Raw genomic sequence first — 23,664 nt, 5'->3', positions numbered from 1 at the left:
TCTTAGCAAACCACAGCTAACTGCAATTTCAGTGCTGTTTTCCATGCGCCAACTAGAAGGTTTGGAGTCTTGGTAAATGGACGGGAGTAGGAGTAAGATAAAATGTTTCCTTTTGATTTCCATCTGGATGTGCAGAGAAGGAGCAAGACATACTCTGTCATGGTAAGCTGCTATCTGGAGATGTAGAGACAGATAGTGAAAATGATTAGGGATAAGAAGGAAATTTTAAGTGAAGAGAGGCTGTCAGGATTAGCACTGTTTGGTTAAAGGAGAAATAAACCATGGCATATTTATGTAAAATGTAACTGCTATAGAGGAGCTACACCAAATGTATCTATTTTCTTAACAGAAGAGAGGCCAGTGGGTGAAGTTGAAAAATAGAAAAAATTAAAAATGATGAAGTCAAACAAATTGTATTCTCTGTATAATTTTTCTATGGGTATCTTTCCCATAAGGTATTGCTGAGAATACGTACTGCATCAGACTCAGGAAAGGAAACTTTCATATGGATAATGCAGGTTAAATCTGTGATTGGCTTGTGCCATTTTTTCTTTCCAAATGAAAATTCTCCCTAATGCACTTCAATTAGGAAAATCTTCTACACATGACAGATACAGTGATTTTACTATTCTATTAGCCATAGATGCATGTATTTTATATACATAAGCTCATTATATATTTGGTGCTCTACAATTTTTTAAGGATTTCCTATGCCACCTTAAGAACATATTAACATTGCCACTACTTAACCCTTATCAAAATTTAAAGCTGCTTGATACTATATAAAAATCTAAACAAAATTCTGAGCTTTGAATCACAATAAATGTATATTGTATCCATATAATGTACGTAAGAGACATGTTCATGCTGCAGTGAACATGAAATAAGCACAGATATAGTACTAAGGAACTGCCTGGCCTGAGGTTGCTATGTTATTTAACCTTGTAGATATGATTTAACCTGTTTGTGTCACAATATCTCCTTTTATAAAAGGTGAGTAATTTCGCAGTTAAATTTTGCTGTGCTCCATAATGTTCAGTATCTTAGTCTGGGATGTTAATCTTGCATGTGGTTATAACAGCAGACTGAATGTGGATGTGACTCTGAATTTGTTGCTGAGGATGTTCCTTTTCACATCATTTGTTTTAGGAAAGTGTGAAAAGCTGTTACAGGTTTGCGTGGTTTTGGTTTTGTTTCACATAGTTACAGGAATAGTTATTTCTAATAGTAAATTTCCCTCAAGTGTACTTAATCAGTGGTGGGCTTCTTTTGTTCTCGATTATAATGTTTTGTTGTCATATTTTGATGACTTGTTTAACATTCAGTTCAGGCTCCCAGGGTAGGATTCACTGCACCTAACTTCAGACATCTACAGCGTAGGCATTTCTGTCTTTACTGCCACCCACCTCTGTGGTGTGATTCATCTCACACTAAAATAGACATCTAAAATAGGTCAGAAGCAGTGCCCCTTGAAAGTGTCTCTCTTTATTTGCTGTAAAGGGAGCCTCTGGTAACGCACAGACACTGGCACTTACGATGCAAATAAAGCCCACCAGAAGACGCTGATGTTCATTCCTGCCATTGCTTTCTTGAAAGAAAGAAATGGAAAAGCTACCTGAGGTACATTGGTGAGGAGCTTTCAACGTGGGGATGTAGTCCTTGCTCAACAGCAGCCACATAATTCTCAGCTTCCCACCTGGTATCACTCTACCTGAGGCTCTCTGCCCTTTCGATCTAGCGTCTTTATAGTCTTGCCGCTGAGCTTTCAGCATTTTCAGAATGAGCTATGAGTGCAGAACACCAGGCAGTAGTCATCTGCTACCATGCAGAAGGGACAAGGTTTTGTTTAAAGATGAGAGCAGTACTGTGTCAGAATCGCAGTGTTTGATTTAGGTTTGACTACATTTTTATGCGTTTGTCAAGTAGCTATTTTTCCTGACCGTCCAGTCCACGTGTATACTTGTAGACCATGGTCTTTAATAACAACAGTTCTTTCTTCAGTTAATATTGGCACACACACACATATGTTAATTATCAATCCATCTTCATGTCGATTTTCTAGCTGGAGATACAGATGAAGCCGTAAGAATGTTAAGAACATATATATTACACTGCTTATAAGTTTATGGCACTTTTTAGATGCATGGCAAGATAAATCATGAATAATGCTGCTTAGTCACTTGCATGATGAATATTGAAGGAAATTTTTTTTCCCTTTTTATGTCATCCAGACTGAATGCAGAAAGGAAATAAAAAATACTTTTATTTTTCCTATGTCCTATAAATACTATCTTACTTACTTAATATCCTATCCTACTTTTTTTTTTTTTTTTTTTTAAAACATGTTTAATAAAGAATAAAGGTGGCTATTGTGAAGATTAATACTTAGGAAGTCCTTTTGCAGGATTTAGCATGTTTTAAAGCCATTCAGCCCAAAGGTTAGGAAAATGGTGTTTTTATATTGTAGTCTTTTAACTTTTTTTCCAGAATTTTCAGAAAGATAAATAGGATAATTGAAAATCAACATTAATTCAGCATTAACTAGCACAGCATATTCTATGATTGCCCAAGTCTGAATTCTGAAGGAAATAAAAAATCAAAAATATTTATTTTGATTTGAATTCACATTTCCTAGCACTGGAAAAGTATCTTTCCACTGTATTTGTATATCATAATTTTCTTCCCAGAAAAATGCAACGCTTGCATCTACTTAATATGTATGCAGTTACTGGATCGTTCTATATTTTTATAATAGCTTGTAAGGGGAAATGAAAGTCTGCTGAGTCAAGAGCTGGAACAGCCATTTGCCCTCAGGACAGTATTGACTGTTTTGTTTTATAATCCCCTATCTTTTCTGTGTTGGAAAGATGACTTTAGACAGTATCAGTACACAAACACTCCCACTGTACTTTTGAAAGGGAAAATGGCATCGAGAGGTTAAGGACAAGTGCAGAAGAAATAGGATACATTTTTAGAAGAGATGCTCTTTCTGCATTCTACCATGACCACTTGTCTTTATAAGGCTACATGTGGGACAATGAAGAGATGTGCACTATAGCAAAGTCTTGAAGTCTTTTCAAGCTAATATGTTATTACTGATTTGTGGTATGTACTTAAAGAAAAAAAAAAGAAGTTAGAAGGTTTGATTGCTTGTCTTTAGCTATAAATAGGAATTTTACATCATCTGTAGAAGACTGAATTTTGTGAATAGAGCTGGAGCAACAGGTCTGACATTTTCAAACTTGCTCAGTCACTCCAATTACCTGGCCTGTTATGTGTACAACAGTGAGACCTAATGCTCAAAATGGCATATAACAGCATCAGCGGGGCTGAAGTGACTTAGAGAGGCTATTCAAAGACTGAGCATCCTTGAAAATTAGATGAAAGACGTCTTCAATTAAACAACTGCATTAATTACTGCTTTTGGAAGTATGACTGTAAATATTGTTCCCATTAACAGTCATTTAGCAGATCCCAGTTCCAATGGTTGTGATCCCATTCAGAATCATTGCTCTAGTTAGCTTCAGGACAGAAAAGCTACTGGCATAAATCTATTTTTGGGAATTTTATTAGAGCATCAGTAATATTTCAGTTCTTGCAGAATGTGAAAGAAGGTATGATTATGCAGTTTTATGGGGTTTGTTCTGGTTATTCATGTTTCTCTAGTTTATGTTCATTTCATTCAGAAATATGTTCACTGATACTATGAAAAATTATGAAATTTTAATTGAGAAAGAAAACAAACAGCCTTCTTTTGCAAAGGCCCACTGATATCCGCAATCCTTACTCAAGTGAGTATTCCTAGTTCCCATGTACAATATGGGACTAATCAGTTGTGAATTTTAGCTTTTGATTCAGTTCTTGAAGTTCTTACTCAAAGGACCGACTTAGCAACTTGTATCACTCATTAAGACAAAAAATATTTTCCAGATGGAGCAGAAATAGAAATAAATGACAATTGCCTTGGCACAAGCTTTCCTGAGAGCCTGTATCTTTTGATATAATTCTGCTACTCATTTTCATTAGTAGTTTACTTTCTGAATAGTTTTTATACTTGTGGAGTGGGATACATCTCAGTATATGTAAAGATTCCAGAATCAGTATAAAATGAATACAATGAAAATTAATAAAATAATACTATTAGGAAGAAAAAAAATATTTTTTGAAGGGAGGAGTGGCAGGTTAGAGAGGATATCTATCCATAGTGAGCTGTGCTAAGTTGTAGTGCTTGAACACATTATCTCAAATTTCTATCTTCTTTTGTTTTTCCATTATAGGCCCTCATCCTATTTTTAACCTCATGATGAGGCACATAATGTAAAACGTTCACTTAAAAAGAAAAAGCCTCTGCTGGGGATGATACATAGGCAATGATTATCATCTCTTATGTTCTTTCATAATTTCTCTCATCCTTAATGTACTGTGATCCTTTGCAGTAATTTACGTGACTTAGAGTCTGCATTTACTGGTAAGAAACGACTCTTATTTTGCCAAGTACAGTGATACCACTGCATATAATGTTACAATATAAACAACTTAAAGGATGTAAATAACGAAAGTGATACCTAAGTGATATGACGCAGGGTGAAATAACAAGCTGACTGTTTTCATTACTTCTTTGCTACCATCTGGGATCATGTTATTTTGGAGTTTTTGGTCTTGATACATCAAGAGTTAATGTTGGATTTGACTGGAATTTTATTAAAAATACTCATAAATGCAGTCACTGCTATGATTCTACATTTAAAAGTGTCTTTCATTTCAAAGAGCCTCTAGACTTTTTCATGAAATATGTAGTTATGCCACAAACCAGAAAGGCAGTCATTCCTGGCATCAAAAGTGAATGGCAGAGGACACAGGTTGTGTACTAAATATAGCTTAGTATCTGTGCTTTTGGCAGTTGAAGCCCAAGAGTTGTGGAGAAAAGTAAACTATGTATCTCTTCAAATCAGGTAAGATACATGTTAGTGGAACAGAGAGAAATCTTCCCTCGATCTTTTGTTGTTTTGTTTCATTACACATTCTCGCAACTCTGCCGTCCTCTCCTCCTTTAACTCCCACATATTATGCTCAACGTCCAGAACACTTCTCTATAGGCGAGCATTATGTTTTCATTCAGTTTCTTTTTTAGATTCACTGAGTGAGTCACTGTCATCAACACATAACTTAAAAATAGATAAAACCAGTGGTTATATCAGGTTCATTTCAGTTACTTAAGCTTCTGTGTACAATCTTGATTTCCTGATGGTCAGGTTATATGGAGGAAACACAGATGCAGTGCTGAGGACTTGAAGTGTTTCAAGAAAAAACGAATGGTACTTTGGATATTTCATCCCAGCTTTGTTGAACCATGAGGAAAGGGAGTCAGATATAGAACTATTTAATCAATGTCTTGAGAGCGTGAGAATTAATTTCTCATGCCTGTGATGACCAGAATATTGTAGGCCGCTGCTGCACAAGAGTCCTAGCTGTGGTCAACAATTGCCTGTCCAGAACGTACAAAAGGAGGGGAAATTTTGCTTCTGCCCAAGCAAACAAATTGCAAAATCAGACATTGTGTCTTTTGGACTTGTATGCATTGTGGTTGCATTTGGTGGTTGTTGATGATGCACTGCATACTTGGTAAATTGTCAAAAATGTATTCTGGATTAGCTCCTGTATTCATAAACACACTTAGACCTTGAATCAGTGATTTTAATTTTATTCACCTTTTATAGCATAGAGATAGTGTTAGAAAAATGAATTTGGAAGTTTGCCATTTAAAAGAGAAATGGTTATGAGAGTCTGAGGTTGAGTAGTCAACGTTAACTCTGTTTTTTCAAAATAATTGCAATACTTGGTAAAATGTCCCAGTATATAGAACAAAGCAAGGGTACTTCAAAAAGGAATTACATTCACATTTGCATTTCCTCTGAAAGCTTCAGTCATTGTTCTTGTGCTTGAAAGGGAAGCCATCGTACAGAATACACCTGTCGGGACATGTTTGATCCTTTACTATTGCTGACATTGAGTTTATACAGCTAAAAGTAGATATTTTGTTCTGCAGTGTAGTTGCCTTCATAGGTTACACAAATCCTTATGTTTGAGGTTAAAATAGGGCTCATAAGTGCATACGGACTTCGTACTAGCATTTGCTCTTGTAAGACATGCTTCCCTGTACAAGCACAGGTATTTGTATATTCAAGATACAAAGCAACAAACAGCAGTGATGGAAAATGTTGATAATCAGCTCTTAATTACAGAAACAGGATGACTAATGGGCTTTACTTATCAATAAGATAAGCTGATCTATTTCCACAAATCTTCCATTCTAAAAGAATTTTCTGTTTGTACCAGAAGGCTGAAAGGGAGCAAAAACTTCCTTGTACTATGTTTCATTTTCCTTAATTCTCCCTCCCACCTCGCCTTCTGGGAGCTATACCAGCTGGGAAAGGTTAGTTTCTGAAACTTGATATGAATGAGTTTTATACATTCTTTAAAGCATATTCATTTGTCAGATAATATGTTTTTGTGTTGCTATTTCGGTGGAAAAAAATGGAAATACTTTTGCTGTAGAACTTCATTAAATGAGCTAAAAGGAATTGTAAATTAATTTGGATATGGAGAACGATTAGATGCGATGTGTGACTTTATGAAGATATTCATTGCAATTTGATATGCAATTTGAATATCTTTTGTCTGAACTGTGGTAAAGGTTTAACATCTTTTTAGCCATTAATAGTTGGAGATCAGAACTCTTTAAACATTAACAGTTTTCAGTTTAAAGCAAATTCAGGGAATTTTAGCCAGATGAGTAATGTATCATATGATACTCCCTCTATATTGATGTCTACAACAACAGATATTAAAGAAACATTAATTCAAGTGCAGTATTGTAGATTTTGGAAGCTTAGTAGGGTTTCTGTGAGTCTGGGAAGTAAAAGTGATGTGGTCTAGGTTTAATGTGAAAGCTTTCTAATGTTCTGAAAATCATACACTCTCACTGCTGCTGGAGGAAGGCATGTTTCTTTTATGTGGTTTTCCCTGATAGAGACAGAAATGAGAACAGTATGTGATATAAACTCCACGTTTCTGGGTAATTACTCACCTAATTTAATAAGAGCTGGTGATTTAAATCTTAACTCAAAACATCTGCTTTTCTATTGCACTACATATTCTGAGGAGAAAGTATATCACACAAGCACTAGCATATTAAAAAACTAAGTGTGTTTGTCAATTTAAAAAAGTGTATCTTGTCTAAGCAGTCGAGACACAAGGTTTTGCATTATTGTCCCTGAATTTTCAAAATACTTCACATAGTGATCTGGTTCTTCTTTTCTGTGTAACTTACTGGGTTTTAAATACATATATATATATTTCTCTACATATCTACATATATATATACACATATCTACATGTATCAACATATATCTACATTCTTGTATCTACTATAAAAATAGTAGGCTACACATCAAAAAAGAATACTTTTTTTTTAAAAAAAAAAATTGTATATACCACACAAAGTTTTGGAGAGGGGTATCTAATTAAAATGCAAAGTCAACATAACACATATAATATAGATTCAGAGCTTGGTAACTCACACACTAAAGCCATCTCAGGAGCGTTGCCACGTCTCATACTTTTAAAGATGTAGGATTTCTTTTCTTTTCTTATAGGAGGTTTTTTTTTTTTTTTTTCCTCCACTACAACTATTTCACTTCATGGAATAATTAAATCATTCATTGGAAGACTCATTGGAGCAAGTATTTGAGTTGGGATTACATCTTCTGTGAGCGCTGCTACCACTGAGCTGTAGTCATGGTCTGTAGGTCTGTTTCTCCATTTGGCCTGTTGGGTCTGGTCGGTTTCCTTTATTCTGTTCCATTTTCTGCTCGCTCTCAGGCCGTGTTGCTTGATACCCAGCTTAGTGGTTGTGGCATTCAATTAGACATGGGAGACCTGGTTTCAGCTCCTTGTTCCGAGGAGATTGCTGAATCCCAGCTTTGAGGCTGCTGGCTTTTCTGAAATGTGACTGTGTCTCTCTGTAATTGTGAACACGCATTCTGCCATGCATCAGTTCATACTTTACTGAATTTACCTATACTCTGACCGATTCCTGAGAGGAGGCTGGTTTCACGTTTTTCAGAAAAATGCTGTTTTACACAGGTGTTTTCATGCTGTTTGAGTGTTACATCAAAATTGCATTCTGATTCCACGAGGGTCCTGCAAGAATGTGGTGTTGGCCTGTTTTGCAGTGAGCTAAAAGAAAATTTATAGTCGTTACTGGGAGCACTTTCACATGAGGTAAAAGTTAGTGGAGAGATAGAACAACACTTATAATGACATGTGTTCTCTCCAGATCTATACTGATTAGCTAGGGAGATGTGTTTATTGGAACTTAAATGCAGGGGGAGGAGGGTTGTTGGGGTTTTTTGGTGGTGGTGGTTTTTTTAAGTGCAAATTCCATCACCTGAGCAGAAAAGCCAAAGCAACAACAGATAAAAGATCAGGAGCAGTATTTTGAAAAGCAGTAATTTTTTTTCAAAATAATAGCCAGCTAAGTCATGGTGGGCAGTGATCGCAATAAGAGGTCCCAGTGGAAGGGTCCAGCTAGAAGATGATGTGCAGCCCTTGAGGAACAACTAAGGAACTAGCAAGTCAAAATACAGCAATAGTGTTATGATCGTGGAAGGCATTATTGAGACTGTCACTAGAGCAGTTATGTTTAACTTCGGTATTGACCATTTCTTAAAGATGTTGACAATATTTTTTTAGGAATTAACTAGTTTAAAGTTTAGCAAATGCCAATATGGGAAGATAAACTGAGTTTCCTACATCCCTGATAGAAACAAGCATTAAAAATTTGTGACAGTTGAAGTGAGGGAAGTTCAAACTAATAGGTACAGTTATTTAGCACTGAAAGTAGTTGTCTGTTGTAGAAATGTATGTAGGATTTTGCACATGAATTCTTCAAATTACGCACTTGGTGAGGAAACTGAGAGGTAAATTTCTACCATCATTCAGGGCAAACGACCTTAAGTGTCCATAAAAGAAACTTAATTCATTGTACTGCGGGGAAATATCACACATTTGGTAGGTAGATTATAAAGAGAAAGTATCAGCTTGGAATAAAGGGTTCTATACTCTGATTACCAACAATCTGGTATCTTTCCTTTGACCAGTTGAGGGACCCCTTTGCTAATACCAGCATCTAGATTTTCTGGAAGAGAATTCAGAGGGAAGAATAATCTGTAATCTGAAATCTAGCTCTCAAGAAAATGTTTGAAACAGTAGCTTTGCTTTGATTTAGTAAATGTTATAGAAGCAATATCATGGTAATTATAAGAAATGGTTAGACATGATTAGGATCTAAGAGGATTTTTTGTCTTTGGCTTACAAAATAAGATTATTGTGGTATATGCCACACTGGCGTACACATTTAAACAGACAGACATCTCTGCATCTATCCCAACTCCTTTCATAGTCATTTTACTTTAGAAGCTGTGTTATCTACAGTTGCTAAAAGCATTAAGATAAAACAGAATAAAAAACAGAGGCAGCCTGGCAACTCACTAGGCTTTTAGATTTTTGACAAGTTTCATTTTGAAAGTACTCTTTCTTAAGTAGTTTCTCTGTCTCTCTTTTAAACCTTACGAATAAAATACAAAGTGCTTGACAGAACATGTAAAGTTAGTTTTACAACCACTTTACATTTTTTACCCTTTACTGAAACCCTACTTTTCAATTTTTGTAAATGGAACGCTTATTTTTGTTGCTAAAAGGTGCCAAGTTCTTTGAATATTACTTTCTTTAATGTCTTCATGTAGTTCAAACGATCTGTGTGTGAAGAAAAAATGAATGCTTTTTGGATGTTCAGTGCAGGTGTTCACAAGTATTACCAACCTTAAAAAATAACTTTTTTAAAAGATACTGTGTATAGCTAATGAACTAAGCTGTAGGTCTATAGTTTAGTGAAGCACAGTAAGGCTCAGAATAAAATTTCAGCCTTATACTTACTAATATTTGGTAATCCTTTCCTAAAGAGAGATTCAAACTGAAGATGAGAAAAAAGAATTAGAAAAGAATGAGAAAAGAGAGACTTATAATGTGTATTATATTTAAACTGACTGTAGCTCTATAGTGGGAAATATTTATTTCCCACTATTTGCAGCCTGTAGTAGCACCAAAAAATTAAGAAATATAAAAAATATTAATTTGGAGAGCAATATACTTTCTTTTATCTAGGCAAGACAGTCAAAACAAACAAACAAAAAAAAAACCTTCGTGTTATTTAAAGCAAGTTGGTATGTGTTACCATAGCTGTCAGCAACTGAAATGATAAAATTATCATTGTTATCAAATACAGCTATAAACTGAACACAAAGCATGCTTCAGGTTAGTCAGAAGAGGTCCTCTGTTTTTCACTGTGCATGCTTGCTTGAAATGAAACTGTGTGTTATTGGTTAACTGGGATGCTTAGCATAATCACTTTGCAAGGCTGTGGTGGAGGGAGGTGATTATCACTGAGAACAGATGGGCAGGTCCAAAGCGTTGCCAGATTCTGCACAAGCTCCATGTACTGTAGGTTCTAGCTCTCTTTTCTTCGGCATTTCTAATTTTTATTCACTGTGCATATTTTGAAGGGCTAGCTGAGTTGGAGGTCAGGGAGCAATGACCTTACAGTTTAGCTCACAGATGTAGGAGTGGGGAATTCAAAGCGCTGTCACTATACGTCTGAACGGATGGGGCAGACTGCATTTTCTACAATTGCCTCCCTAAATGTATGAAAGGATTTATCTCCGAGCTTAGCACTCTACTCTGCATCTGTAGCTCTCTGTGGATTGTATTGTGTGTGTGACCAGAAATGATATTCTCGGATATGAACACTGTGTCTGCCTCTCCTAAAGTGCATCCTCCTAATGGGACCCGGTTTTATACTTTTCAGGTAAGTGAACTTTAATAAAACTGAAAGGATTTTTCTTGGTACTTAAACGATAGGTAAACTTTGAGTAAGAGTAGCTAATAGGTTAAGAAGCTTATGTGTTAATTCGTTTTGTATTGGTAGGAGAAAATATGTAAGAAATCAACATCCTCTCAGTAAGTTTGCTGCCTTAAAAAAATCAGCATGTACATTGTTCCTAAACAAACATGAAATTGCATTCACAATAGTTTGGCTATCGATTGTCTTTCCCAATAATATTATCATTTTACAATTCATTAGATTTATAGTTCCTTAGATGGACCCACACTGTCTTTCTCTTTAGTTCAGTAAGCACTGTGTTGGCATTATCAGAAAATCCAAATTCACATTATACAAAAAAAAAAAAAAAAAAATTAAAAACTTTGTATGTCGTACCTGTCTGGATTTTTTCATATTAATCCTGAATGTAGTTTCATGCTATCTGATGCTTAATTTGGTTCATGTGGATAGTAATCATACATGTGCAGTTGATAGAACAGCAGAATCTATTGTTAGGATTATTAAGGTTCTTTCTCAGTTTTAAGCCAAGTTTTGCTCATTCAGGTAAATAAGCTTGTGTGCTCAGCTAAAGGTAAGAATTTATTATATACTCTAAATCTAATGTGCAATCCAGTCTAATTACAACCATCTTTCAGTAGCATTTAATTAAAAGAAATCTTCAGTGCCTTGGCTCTGGAAAACTATGTAATCCTACATCAAGATTTAACAATAATAACAGCCTCCCCCCCTGCCCCAGCTGCTCCTTATAGCACTCCAGCCCTGCAGGGCAATTCAAACACTCCACTACTTTAAAGTGGCAATAGCTTTTTCAGCTCAGTCTCTGGCACAGGTAGCATTTAAATAACCTTCCCATTCCTGACTGTATAATGGTTTTGTCTTTTTTGGTTACTTTATGCTATTGTAGAATGATGTCTTTAATATGTAATAAATCCTGTGTATGCTACCAGAGCAAACAATCTGAGGCAATTAAAAGTTGATCATAAAATGCACGGCACACTTCTTTCACAAAACACGGGTACCTCATTCTTTGGGTCCAATAACTGCATTTCATTCTCGTCTTCTTTTAATCCATTGTTTTTAATCGTACTGTCTTGCCCTTCCTACAGTGATGTCAAATGATAGTTGAGGGCTGTGCAGAAAGAGTGGCATCCTCCTAACAGTGATGCTCTGCTGATCCTGGCAGTGATTCAGAGACATGAATGCCCCAGGCCTGTTCCTCTACAGCGTGACTACTTTTTTCACACACTGACATCTAAATATTCTGTACAGCCTCACGTAGCTGTGCTTTTAAACACAGTTCCTGACGTCAGGTATTCTTTCTGAGTGTGTAGAGTTGAAAAAGTCACTAAAATTAGGATGCTTGGTTGTGATACCAAATTGACTATTTTATTATGTGGTACTTTATGAAAGTACGTGCTAACAATGAAGGATATAATTTTTTTCAGTATGTATTGTTGCTGCTAGCAATCTCTGTGATTACTGTAGACATTATGCCACATACAAAAAATTCTCTTTTAAAAAGTATTTTTTCCATTTATTTTTCAGCTGAGGGGACAATAAATAAAAGGGAAATATAACTGAATTTCCTGTTGCATTCCAGATACTTTAATGAGCAATGTAGAGTTAAATGACCTTGGAATGTAAAGCTGCTAATTCAGGACAGTCTGTGTTTGTGTTCTAGAACGGCCTGGTGTTAGCGGTTCTAAAAGAATCCCTGAAAAATTAAAAAAAATGACCAAAGAAAGCCTACATTTTCCTGTGATGCCCTTTGAAAATTATTTTTTCTGTTTATTTGTTTACATATGTGGAGTATAAAGAAAGATATGTGAAGTAACTTTGCAGTTCTTGCCTTGACTCCCTTTGTCATTCCTTGCTTCCTGGCTTTTGACCACCATGTTTGTGGTATCTTCTCCTTCCCTCTTGAGTTACCTCAGTCTCTGCTTACAAATGTTATAATCGCTGAGAAGGACTTCATGTGACTCTTGTTAATTGTTTTCATCTGTTTTAAACTACTTCCGCCTTTTGCTTTCTTACCTATTCTATTGTTTCCATATGTTACGTTGTAATCTCTTTGAGACAGAGAATCTCTTTCCTTAGCTTGCAAACTTACGGGACAGCTCAATGGTTCTTAATTTGAAATATATATGCTGGTATTGAACCTAAATGTGTGAAAATATTCTTAGCAAAGGCAATGTCTAGCATGTTTAAAACTGAACGAATACAAAAATTGTGAGATGAGGGCCTGAACTCCGACTGATGGGGGTAATGAGCGATTAAGCTACTGAATTAAATGTACATTGATGTAATGATTGAGCAGCTGAATTAATTGTACATTGATTAAGAAATGCAACATTTTAATTCTTTCAGCAACAAAAAATGGTAATGAAAGAAGCAGAAAGCATGCGTGCAAGTTGTAACTGCATTATTGGCATTTCACAGATCTTCTTAGGAAATAAGACCAAATTGGCCTCTGCTGGCCAAGGAATCAGCCTGGCCTTACAGGGATCTACCAGAGCACTTGGGCTGGGGAGAATCATCATTAGTGGATATCAAAAACTCTACAAGTTTTTGAGCATTTATTAAGATCTTAATCAAATGCTTTCAATAATATGCTTTAAAATCAACTTTATAAAGTGTGTTCACTTTATAAGTGAGTATTAATTGAAATTAAAAGTCTGCCATAAATTTTCAAATTCAGAGATTTTCTTGCCTGATGAACTTTATTTTTAGTAGATGAAATCAACAAGGAATTTCTTGACAACTAATTGCAGCATTTAAAATTATATTTTCTCCTGCAGTGACACAGGATGAATAAACAGGTTTTTTCACTTCCCCTTTCTGTCCCACTTTGTTGTGTTTTATTAGCTTCTTTGGTCTCCAGGACACCTAGCGCTTGGGAAAAGTAATGAATTTGAAAAAAAATTACATCAGTATCTGCGACTATCTGAAAGCTCTGAAATTCCTAGTGCCTTTGTTCTGCTCAGGAAATGTGTCCTGAAATTCTGCAAATGTTGAAAGTGTGATTTGATTCAGTATATTTGCTGAACCACCTGCTATAATTAAAAGAAGCTTAAGCTTTGATCCCTAGACTATGCTTGATTAAAGCAATTAAAATAGAAAGCTATATGAGAGGAGGTCATATGAAGAAGTTGTATACTGTATGAAAGGAAGGAGTTGTAACTCTACTATGAACAAGGTTTGGTTTTATAATAACCAAGGCAATACCACAGTTTAGTGCTTTGTATTTCAATATCTCTCTGTTTCATCTCAATTTACTTGTGCCAACCTTAGCAGTCTTCTGCAGCTGTATAACAGAAAGCAGTGATTTTCTTTCTTTTTTGTCTTCAAGCTCAATAAAAAGATTGCTGCTACTCTATGTGGATAAATTAGTTTGCCAGCAATCCCACAGTGAGCGTGTATCTTCCATGACCGTTGTAAACATCAAAGTCCAAGTAGTAACATTGTGTTGCTCTCTGGTTGGTCTTGTATTTCACTGTATTTAGCAGTTATTTGCATAAAGTAATGACACAGCTGGAAAAGTTTGGATTAGAAAGGAGATATTTTAACTTGGTTATCGGTTATGAAATGGGAAACATTAATGCACTGAAAAAAAACTTTTTAATCAAGATGATTTTATAGAGAACTTGAGGGTGTTTCCTTTTTTATGAAAGCATAGCAAAAAGGAATTTAATTTTGAGATTTCAGACTGCATTTTTGAAAGTTGTGTAATACTGCTTTGATCATTTAAAAGCAACTTAAATTTACGTTGGTGTTCATCATATCCAGTAAATATTTTATCTTTTCTTAAATAGGTTCTCTACACTAATACATGTGAATACTAACTTGCACAACTTCTAAACATTCAAAGTATCTTCACATTGTACACGTTCATTCAACAGAATTTGAAACTGAAAGAGCCTTTTTTCCATTTCAGCATCTTTGCAAAAGAAAAAATCTGCAATATTTCTATGAACAGTATTTCATAACTTTCAGTTATTAAGCTAAGCACACATCTGACACACAGATCTAAGCACAGACCGAAATGCAGACTCAAAGTAGTTGCCAATAGGCAGAATTTAGGAACAGGCACGTGCAGTAGAGCGAGACAAATGCTCAGGTTGTGGCAGCACACGGGGTCTCATGGATCCGGCTGCATCTTTACCTTTGAAATCAGCAGTATGGAGTAACAGTTTTCTTAGATGTTAAACACAAACTTTCAAATATTTGGAAGCTATACTAGCCCATTGTATAGTCAGATTAAATTTGTGGTTTATACAGAAACTCTTAGGAGAACTAGAGTATACTCCTTTTTGCTAACAAGTAGTGAAGTAAGGGCTGGTCTTTTCTGAAACCTTGGGAGGTTAAAGCAATTTTTTAAAGTTGTCACATAATCAGAAGGTCTATAAAGAAATAAAATTATTTTCTTACCAAACCTGCAGAGAAATCCTAAAGTAGTCATGTGACATAGAAGTGTAAATACACTATGAACTTCTGTAAAACTGCATTGCTGATCAAAGGTTTGAAACTGGGTTACTGGGAAACATTGCTATACATAAAACCTATCTATCACCATAATACTGATTACTACTGGGTTTTATTTCTTAGCAACTAAATGTTACACTCCAGTGTTCACTCCAGATAGTGAATTAACAACAGAATGCAAACAAAAATGTAACTTTCTCGTACAGAAGATGCATTGAGGTGTGGAAAAAAGCATATTCTGTAAGAAATACTAGATTCACTCAATAATTTTCCTGTTAATTCATATATTAATAGTTTAAATGAACTGTATACTTACCTAGAACTTCTGTTTTATACTGTCTTGTAGTTTTAGTGTTTCAGTAATCCTATTATTCTTTCATGCATCTTCTTATATGGAAATAGTAAATGAAACAAAAAGCCTCACCTATAAGAGAAAGTATCTTGTTAAAATTTATAGTTGCACTTGTTACATTTATCATTAGCTTATGCTTTGGGCAGGTATGCCATGCTACTCTCTTTAGTAGGCCATAATGTTTCTTTTTTGACTATTTTGTTGACTATTTGTTGACTATTTTCTATGCCATATAATTTGATATCAAAGACACAGCTTTTGAGTTTCTTTGCAGAAATCCCCAGTTCTATGAAAAAAAAAAATATCATTTTGGTGATGCAGGTGGATTATTAGTCACCTTGTATCTGATGTGATCACTCATACCACTGCAAAATTCTTGTAAAATGTATATTTGATGACTCTTTTCCTACTCAATGAAGACTTAATGGCACATGTAGAAAATATATCACATATAACATTCTGAATAGGGTCAAAAGTTTGTGGGTACTTCCAGTGCTGTGTCATCAGGTCCAAAGAAGAATTGTGGAATCTGATCTTATCTCGAACCCTTCAGCTGGCCAAGCACAGGGCAGCTCCTCCCAGCAACCCTCTGCCAGACATGGGATTTCTCCCTAAGTTTTGCTTAAAGAAAGATTTTTTTCTCTTCTTACTTAATGCGCTGGCACACCACGTTTTTTTACAAAATCATGTAAAAGTACTAGAGGCATGTTCATTGTAAAAGCTGCAAGTCGGTGGCCGATTGGTAATTTGTATCAGTAATGATGGTAAACATCACTAAAAGGCCAACTACAGCAGGAGTCACCTGAATGATTAGTTTTGTGTGCAAAAAGTTGTGGTACAGATCATGCAGGTTGTTGTAGACTTCAGAAGGTATGGAAGCTGTGTTAGTGAATATAAATGAGAACAGTGGCAGAAAGGCTGACAGTGAGGTGTTTTTAAAGACTTCTGACATGATAACAGTGACAGAAAGTAGTAATGCTGAACCAATGCTTTACCCTGTAGCCGAAAAAAACCCCTCCAAAAAAAAATCATTAAAAAATCTGGGCAGTGTCAAAGGCAGGAGACAATAATAAAGTGATTTGCATTGCAAATAGCTTGGAAATATTTTTAGCCATATAAGTGGGTTTTATGTAACTTTGGAATTTAGGAACTTCAGAGAAATAGTGTGAGAAATACACTTAAGGCTTTTTTACTCAGAAATAAATGACAAATGACAATAAAGGCTGGTCTTACATTACAATGGAGTGTTATTTATTCTTATTTACTATTATTATTCTGTGATATGTATTTTTATTGCCTGTTTTGTGAAGAACAAACTTAAAGCTTTTCTGCTCAAATACAGATATGTTAATGCAGTGTTAATCTGAATGTACCCCCAAAAAATAATGTTTTATGTATTCAAAAAATTATAATATTTTGAAGGAGAAATATTTTAAAATTTTATACATTAAAATATGTTATACTAAATAAACTTTCAATAAGTTTCATCTGGTAGTGCTGTTAATTTTTTTTTTTTTTAATGGAAAAGACTATGAGCATTTGTTAATCAGTCCAGCTATACTGACAACTAGTAGGTTTAATCATTTTACCGAGTTGGTGAGAATGTGGCACTTGGACTCCAAAAATGGAACAGAATTATTCAGGCTGACAGGAAAATAAAAGCATCATCTAAGTGTTTGGCTAAAAAGCCCTAAAACTGTGTTACTGTGAAGTATTTAATGTAATGTGCCTTAAGTATCCAGAGAAATAATTTTTTTTTGCACAAGGGTTTTTTTTTTTGCGTAATTCTGTTGTGCCAGAGAATTGGAATATGTGGCCATCAGAGCTCATGAAAGACCATGTCCTCACCACCAGCAATCCTGTCCACACCCATGACACGGGGAGTATCTCTGACAAGCTACTTCTTTTCTGCTTAGCTTCTGAGTTTTACCTGGAATCTTGCTGAGAGTTACCCCAGCTGCCACCACATACCCTTTTCCTGTTTAAAAATCACTGCATGGCCCCACATTTTCCATGGCTGTTGTTCTGCTGTGGGTTTTTGGTTTGTGGTTTTGGTTTTTTTTCCAGCCAGTCAATAAAATGGTCTGATATAGTTTTTATAAATACACTGTTCTGCATGCAGTGAACTGGGAAGGGTGACTTGACTGAACAGTAACTGACTGTTTGATCTATAGATACATTTGCATCCTCCTCTGGGGGGAAGCACACGTTGCTTAAGGAAGAAATGAGAAACATTAGGGTCCTAAGATAAGCCTGATTACCATGAATTTCGTAGTGGAAACCAGGAAAACTAATCCTTCTCCCCAAAAGCCACGAAACTAAACCTATGCACATATACAGACTCATGCTTTCCAAAAAAGCCCATAAGAAAATAATCAAGCATAGAAGGATTGTGTCTATAGTATTTTTCAGTTGTAGAGACTTAGTAAATTATGTTGTTTACTCCAAAACTAGAATAACTAGAATAAGCAAAGTATATAGGACCTTAAAATACATACCTAAAAGAAAATAGAAAGTGCTTAAAGGCTTTGTGTCTAAGGCAATGTTCATGTAAGTTTTTCTTTTGCCTATCATACAAAAATATTTTGTCCACTTATTAGCATTTTTTCATGTGTTGAAGCTGAACAGTAACCAAGCAGAGCAGTCAATGCACGTTTCCCATGCTGAATTCCTGTCATTCAGAGTGTTGCAAAGTAATGGAGCAAAGAGTCAGAAAGTACCTTTCCTTTTTCTGCCAGGAGCACCAAGGCTAAAACCGAGCTGCTTTTTCTTTTCCAGCTGAGTGGATGTGACCAATAAAAGCAGGGGACTAGTAGGAGGAATAGCAATAGGAGTGCTTTCCTCTTATTCCAGAAATAGGATCATGGTACGGTTTCTGAATCATAGCTAGAAACCATGTTTCTGGCTCAATTTCAGAAGTGCCTTCAGTGTTGGATTCTGAACCTGGACTTCTTTTACCATAGTTTGCATAGAAAATAAAACTAGAGGAGGAAATGTACTGGTATTTTCCATAGTAAGAATACTAAGAATTATTACACAATAAGGTGTGTTGGTTTGATAGGCATCGCCTGTTCTGAGAGCACAGATTGTGTCTCTGTAGATGGGTCTCCTGAACATCCTGTATAAATTGTGATGATTATTGGAACTGGCATGGATTTTCCCTTGATGAATATTAAGAAGCACTGCTGAAGCTTTCCCTTACTTCTCCTCCTGCCTGTAATTAATTTGCTGATTTCATTGAACATTTCAGGCATAATCCTAGTAGTTGTCTCAGATCTAGATCATACTGCTTCCTTCTTCTTGATTTGCTAAACACTGGACCAAGTAGAGGACAGTACTACTACCTGGTATTTAGTAAATGAGGATGTATTGTCTGGAAGTTTTTAGTGCTGTCTTGACTAGCTTTTAGTACTCTGTATAACTTCAAAATTCTTCTCAGTATAGCTTTTACTGTCTGAAAGCCTGAATTTGTCAGCTATAAGAACATAAATGTAGCCCTCTACATCAGCTGATAAGCCTATGCTAATTAGATATCCTTCAATATCCTGGAAATATTGTATATCAGCACTTAAAAAATGTTTTTCTTTTAGAGAAAGATATAGTCTAGACAAAGATACAGTTGCACAGAAACAACTTATTAGACTTGGAAAAGAATAATTAAATGGAATTATTATAATTACTAGGCTAGCACAGTATTCGCTTTATTTTATATAAAGCATTTTCTCCTCACAATTTTTTTGTACATTGTTCATAAATTTGTAAGGCTAGAGGATTCCCTGTTATTTATGTAACATTTAGTCATATAGTCTTCATCACCAACAGCATCAGCTGATGATGTTGAGAGGCGGGTGATCTACCTGCAAATTTCTTTTTATTACATCTGTCTTAAGGCAAGGAAAAAAGCAGGTGAAGACAGACAATGAAAAATACTTGGCATATTGAACTGTCCTATGATTGAAGGCAAGCAATAAAATGCATGATTTTAATGGTTTTAAATAAGTTGAGATGTGAATAAACTTTTTTGTAGTAGCCTATAGATATGTCTGTTTTGGGTAAATTACTCTAATAGAAGCATTAAAGTAAATATCCCAATTTTACCTTGATTCATACATTGTATTCTTATTTTGAATGGAGTAGCATTAATACATATCACGAGATTTTTAATACTAAATTTCTATAGTAGTGATTTCAGTAAATTTTATTTCGCCTCAGCTATTCCTGTCTAGTTCAATATTCAGTTGGCAGTTATGCTTGGCATAACATTTATGGAGGACTATAAGGCTAGGATTATTTTGAAATGACAGCTGACATAATTCAGTTGATATTGTGATTCACTCAAATATGTAAACAAATGAGAAAAATATGGATTCAGTATTTCCACTGAAAGAATTAGAATTACTGATTCATGGAAATTTAACTGATCTGTTTTCATTTTTTCACTAGGAGGAATTATACAGTTTCACATGACTAAGAGTCTTTGTTCCTATGAAATGCGTTATTTCTAGTGATAGGTCTAACAAAGTAATTGTGGTTTGTTTTGTGTTTGGGTTTGTTTTTGGTTTTTTTTATTAAGTATTCTAATACTGCATGCATGGTGGTGGCACAGTGTGAGGAATGACTTTGTCTACACAATCAGCCATAACAGTGTTAGTGCTGAGCAAAGCCAGAGTGGTGAGGAGATGCCAATGGCACTGAAAATGCATTGACAGTGTGATTACATGTAGAGATACGGTTGTGCTATAAGCCTATCCGAGGTGTAAGGGAAACGACTGGATCTGGATTCCTGTGCTTATGTCTCCATTAGTTAGTAGTGTGGCAAAATAAAAATTAATCTCTAGAGCAAAAGAGGAGGATCTGATGCCTGTGTCATCCATGTTTGTGGGCCAGGTAGCTTGTTTTGGAATAGGTCTAGTCAGGTCCCATTGGCTGAATGTCCACAAATGGATGGAAAGTGTTAGATGCACTCTCAGAGATTATCTTTCAATTTCATTTTGTCCAGGAGGGATCCAGTTCAGGCACTCTGCAATCACTTCAAGATGCAAACCAAAGCCAGTTGAGACAATGGAGAAATTTGCTTCAGACCTCCTGATGCAAACTAAAACACTAATGTAGACTTGATTTCTGTAATGGCAGGCTCTGATAAACAGCATTTCAGAATAAGGGCGGAGTTCTGAGAGTCCCAAATCATGTTTTGGGAGAGTGTATCCATCTGAAGGAGTCCAGAAAATAAGCCTCCCTATGATGAGCTAATCTGTGTCAATATAACTATATTGATAAAGACTATGTTGACTCTCTAATGCCATAGTCATTTCAGATTAATCTTTTCAAGGCATGCTATTTGCAGTGTGTTTTATAATTTTCCTAGGACTGTATCACTAAAGTAAATATTATGTGGAGAAAATTATTATTAGGATGTTACATTTCTGAGCAGGCAAAAAAGTATTAATATACAGTTTTGATGAAGCAAAGAAAAAGATTTTTTGACATTGTTATGGAAAGCTATTTTCTTTACCGTAGTTGGTGTCGTGGTTTTACCCCAGCCGGCAGTGGGATGGGGAGGAGAATGGGAAGGAAAAAGACAAGACCTGATGGGTTGGTATAAGGACAGTTTACTGGGATAGCAAAGGGAGAGGGGAAGACAAGACAAAACAGTGCTTAACAGAGTATACGAAACTGGTGATACAGAATGCAGTTTCTCACCCGAGGACCGTACAACTCAGACCGCACGCTCAGACCTGTCCCGAAACTGGACTGTCCCTGAGCCACGCGTCCTGGAGCTGCTGCTGCCCCTCCCCGGCTAGCCCCCTTTTATGCTGAGCATGATGTCACATGGTATGGAATACCCCCTTTGGCTAGTTTGGGTCACCTGTCCTGTCTGTGTCTCCTCCCAACTCCTTGTGCACCCCCAGCCGTCCCGCTGGCAGGGCAGTGCAAGAAGGAGAAAAGGCCTTGGCTCTGTGTAAACACTGCTCAACAACAGGTCCATAGAACAAAAACATCTCTCTATTATCAATGCTGTCTCCAGCACAAATCCAAAGCATATCCCCACACTAGCTACTATGAAGAAAAATCAATCCTCTCAGCTGAAACCAGGACAGTTGGGAACCTGAATTCCAGATTGGCTCTGTGGACAGATTTGATGTCTTTCATAAGGTTTGAAAACATATACGGCCTCTGTTGGCTTGAAGCATTGGATGGCTTGGATAGCACTGTAATGAACAGTGGAGCATAAAGCTAAATATTTGCTAAAATGTGCTCAGGAAAAGAATGAAATTAGTAACTTACACTAAACACACACATACACACATCTATTGGTTGAAAGAAAGCTGTCAACATCAACCTTTGTGCTTGAAATAAAGACCTGCTGACAGTAGTGTGTATGTTCTTCTCCCCAGCCTGGGAACATTGTAGCTTGCTTGAGATGGGCTGTGAATTTTGATCTGGTCAGTAAGAGAGACCAAAAGATTTTTAAATTTGAATAAACCAAGGAGTGATATTAAAACCAAACTTGGAATTCTCCATCAGCTTCCAGTTTAGGGAACAATCCTCTCTCCTTTTAGCAGATATAACAGTCACCATCATGTTTCTCACATACATAAAACTAACACAGCTCACCTACAAATATAAGTGAATGAAGGAAGAATGAGCAGTTTTGGAACAATCTCAGAGAGGTGATCCGAAATAGTTTGTTGTTTGTTTGTTTAATTTCACATAATGGTATAAAACTCAATGCATTTAACCAAACTATTAATCAAGGACCAAAGGAAAATTTCAGGTCTGTAGGGAGCATGAACACCAAACTCAAAGTTACCCATTGACCTAAAGAATCTGTCAATTCTACATAGATTGTCCCTCAAGAAACATTGCTTCTATTTTAAACATGGTATCTTTCCGAGCACACACAAAGCTTCTCTACTGATATCACTTGTAAGACACTTCTAAGAATTCCTAGAGGTATGATGGGAAGCTGTAATGGGTTCATTATGGAGGAGTGGTGCTTTGAATTGCTTCTTGGAGTTGGATTGCTGGCAAGTAGTTGAATAGCTATCCTCTTTTAATCAAAGTAATTTTGGAAGCATCAGTCATGGTTTTTAGTTAAAGCTTAATTGGATTTTGCATTTACCATAGTATAATCATGTTTAGTACTCAGTATGGCTTTTTTTTTTTTTTTCCTTCTCTCTCTTAGAAGTCACTACTTGTTGTTGCATCCTTTTGAATAGTAAGAAAACAAAATGTAAAAGTTATGTTGAAATATTTTCTACTGTGTTCCTTTTTTCTAAGGGTGAGTCAGTGAATAATATGCAGAATACAGCTCCTACTGAATGCAATAGAAACAAGTATCTTTTCTTCAAATGCTGTGCTCTACCACAGCACAGCACAGCACATCTTGAGTGACTAGAAGACAGAAAATACTTACCATAACTAATATGAGAGCCTGTCCTCATTTGTACGGACTCTGAAGGAACTCTCACTTTTGCCGAGCTCTGCCGCTAAAGAAGTCATATCTGAAGTCAATAACAAGTCTCAGCTTTGTCAATATTCGCTATTTACTGGTGTTAATTCCAGTTTTCCAGACCAAAATAACTTTAGAAATCTTACCTTTCAATGGCTCTCTAAAATAAGTAGATGCAAAGTGACACAAAAATCTGCCTTGATCAATGAACAGAATTCATTCAGGTTTTGTGTAGCAAATTAGTCTGGCAGTTTTTAAAATAAATCAACATTTGTTTTCTCCTGACAATACTATTGTATTACATAGTGCTCAGCACCTTTGACATTTGTGGAATTAGAGCTCCTGAGGGTAATGTCCCAAGTAGACTAGAACTGTAATGTATTTTAGCTGTTTAAATATTAAATAAATAGATATACT

The 23,664-nt window shown here is 35.8% G+C and overlaps 1 protein-coding gene across 7 annotated transcripts in view; it reads left to right on the top strand.

Moving 5' to 3' along the window:
• The window catches only part of PPFIA2 (PPFI scaffold protein A2), a 355,092-nt gene that overhangs the window by 101,769 nt on the left and 229,659 nt on the right, over window positions 1–23,664 (top strand). Inside the window, exon 1 of one of the 7 annotated variants that reach the window (XM_075747787.1) lies at window positions 10,505–10,924. The exons of 5 other annotated variants lie outside the window; for them this stretch is intronic. In XM_075747787.1, coding sequence (XP_075603902.1) covers window positions 10,844–10,924 — 81 coding nt within the window. In that variant the 5' untranslated portion in view covers window positions 10,505–10,843. Of the gene's footprint in view, window positions 1–10,504; window positions 10,925–23,664 lie in introns of those variants that run through there. One more of the 7 variants, XM_075747778.1, reaches the window with a different exon arrangement.

The sequence above is a fragment of the Balearica regulorum genome, chromosome 1 (genome assembly GCF_011004875.1).
Source record: "Balearica regulorum gibbericeps isolate bBalReg1 chromosome 1, bBalReg1.pri, whole genome shotgun sequence".
In the NCBI taxonomy this organism is placed as follows: Eukaryota; Metazoa; Chordata; class Aves; order Gruiformes; family Gruidae; genus Balearica; species Balearica regulorum.
The sequence above is the reverse complement of the archived record's forward strand: the minus strand, read 5'-3'. Positions and strand labels throughout refer to the sequence as shown.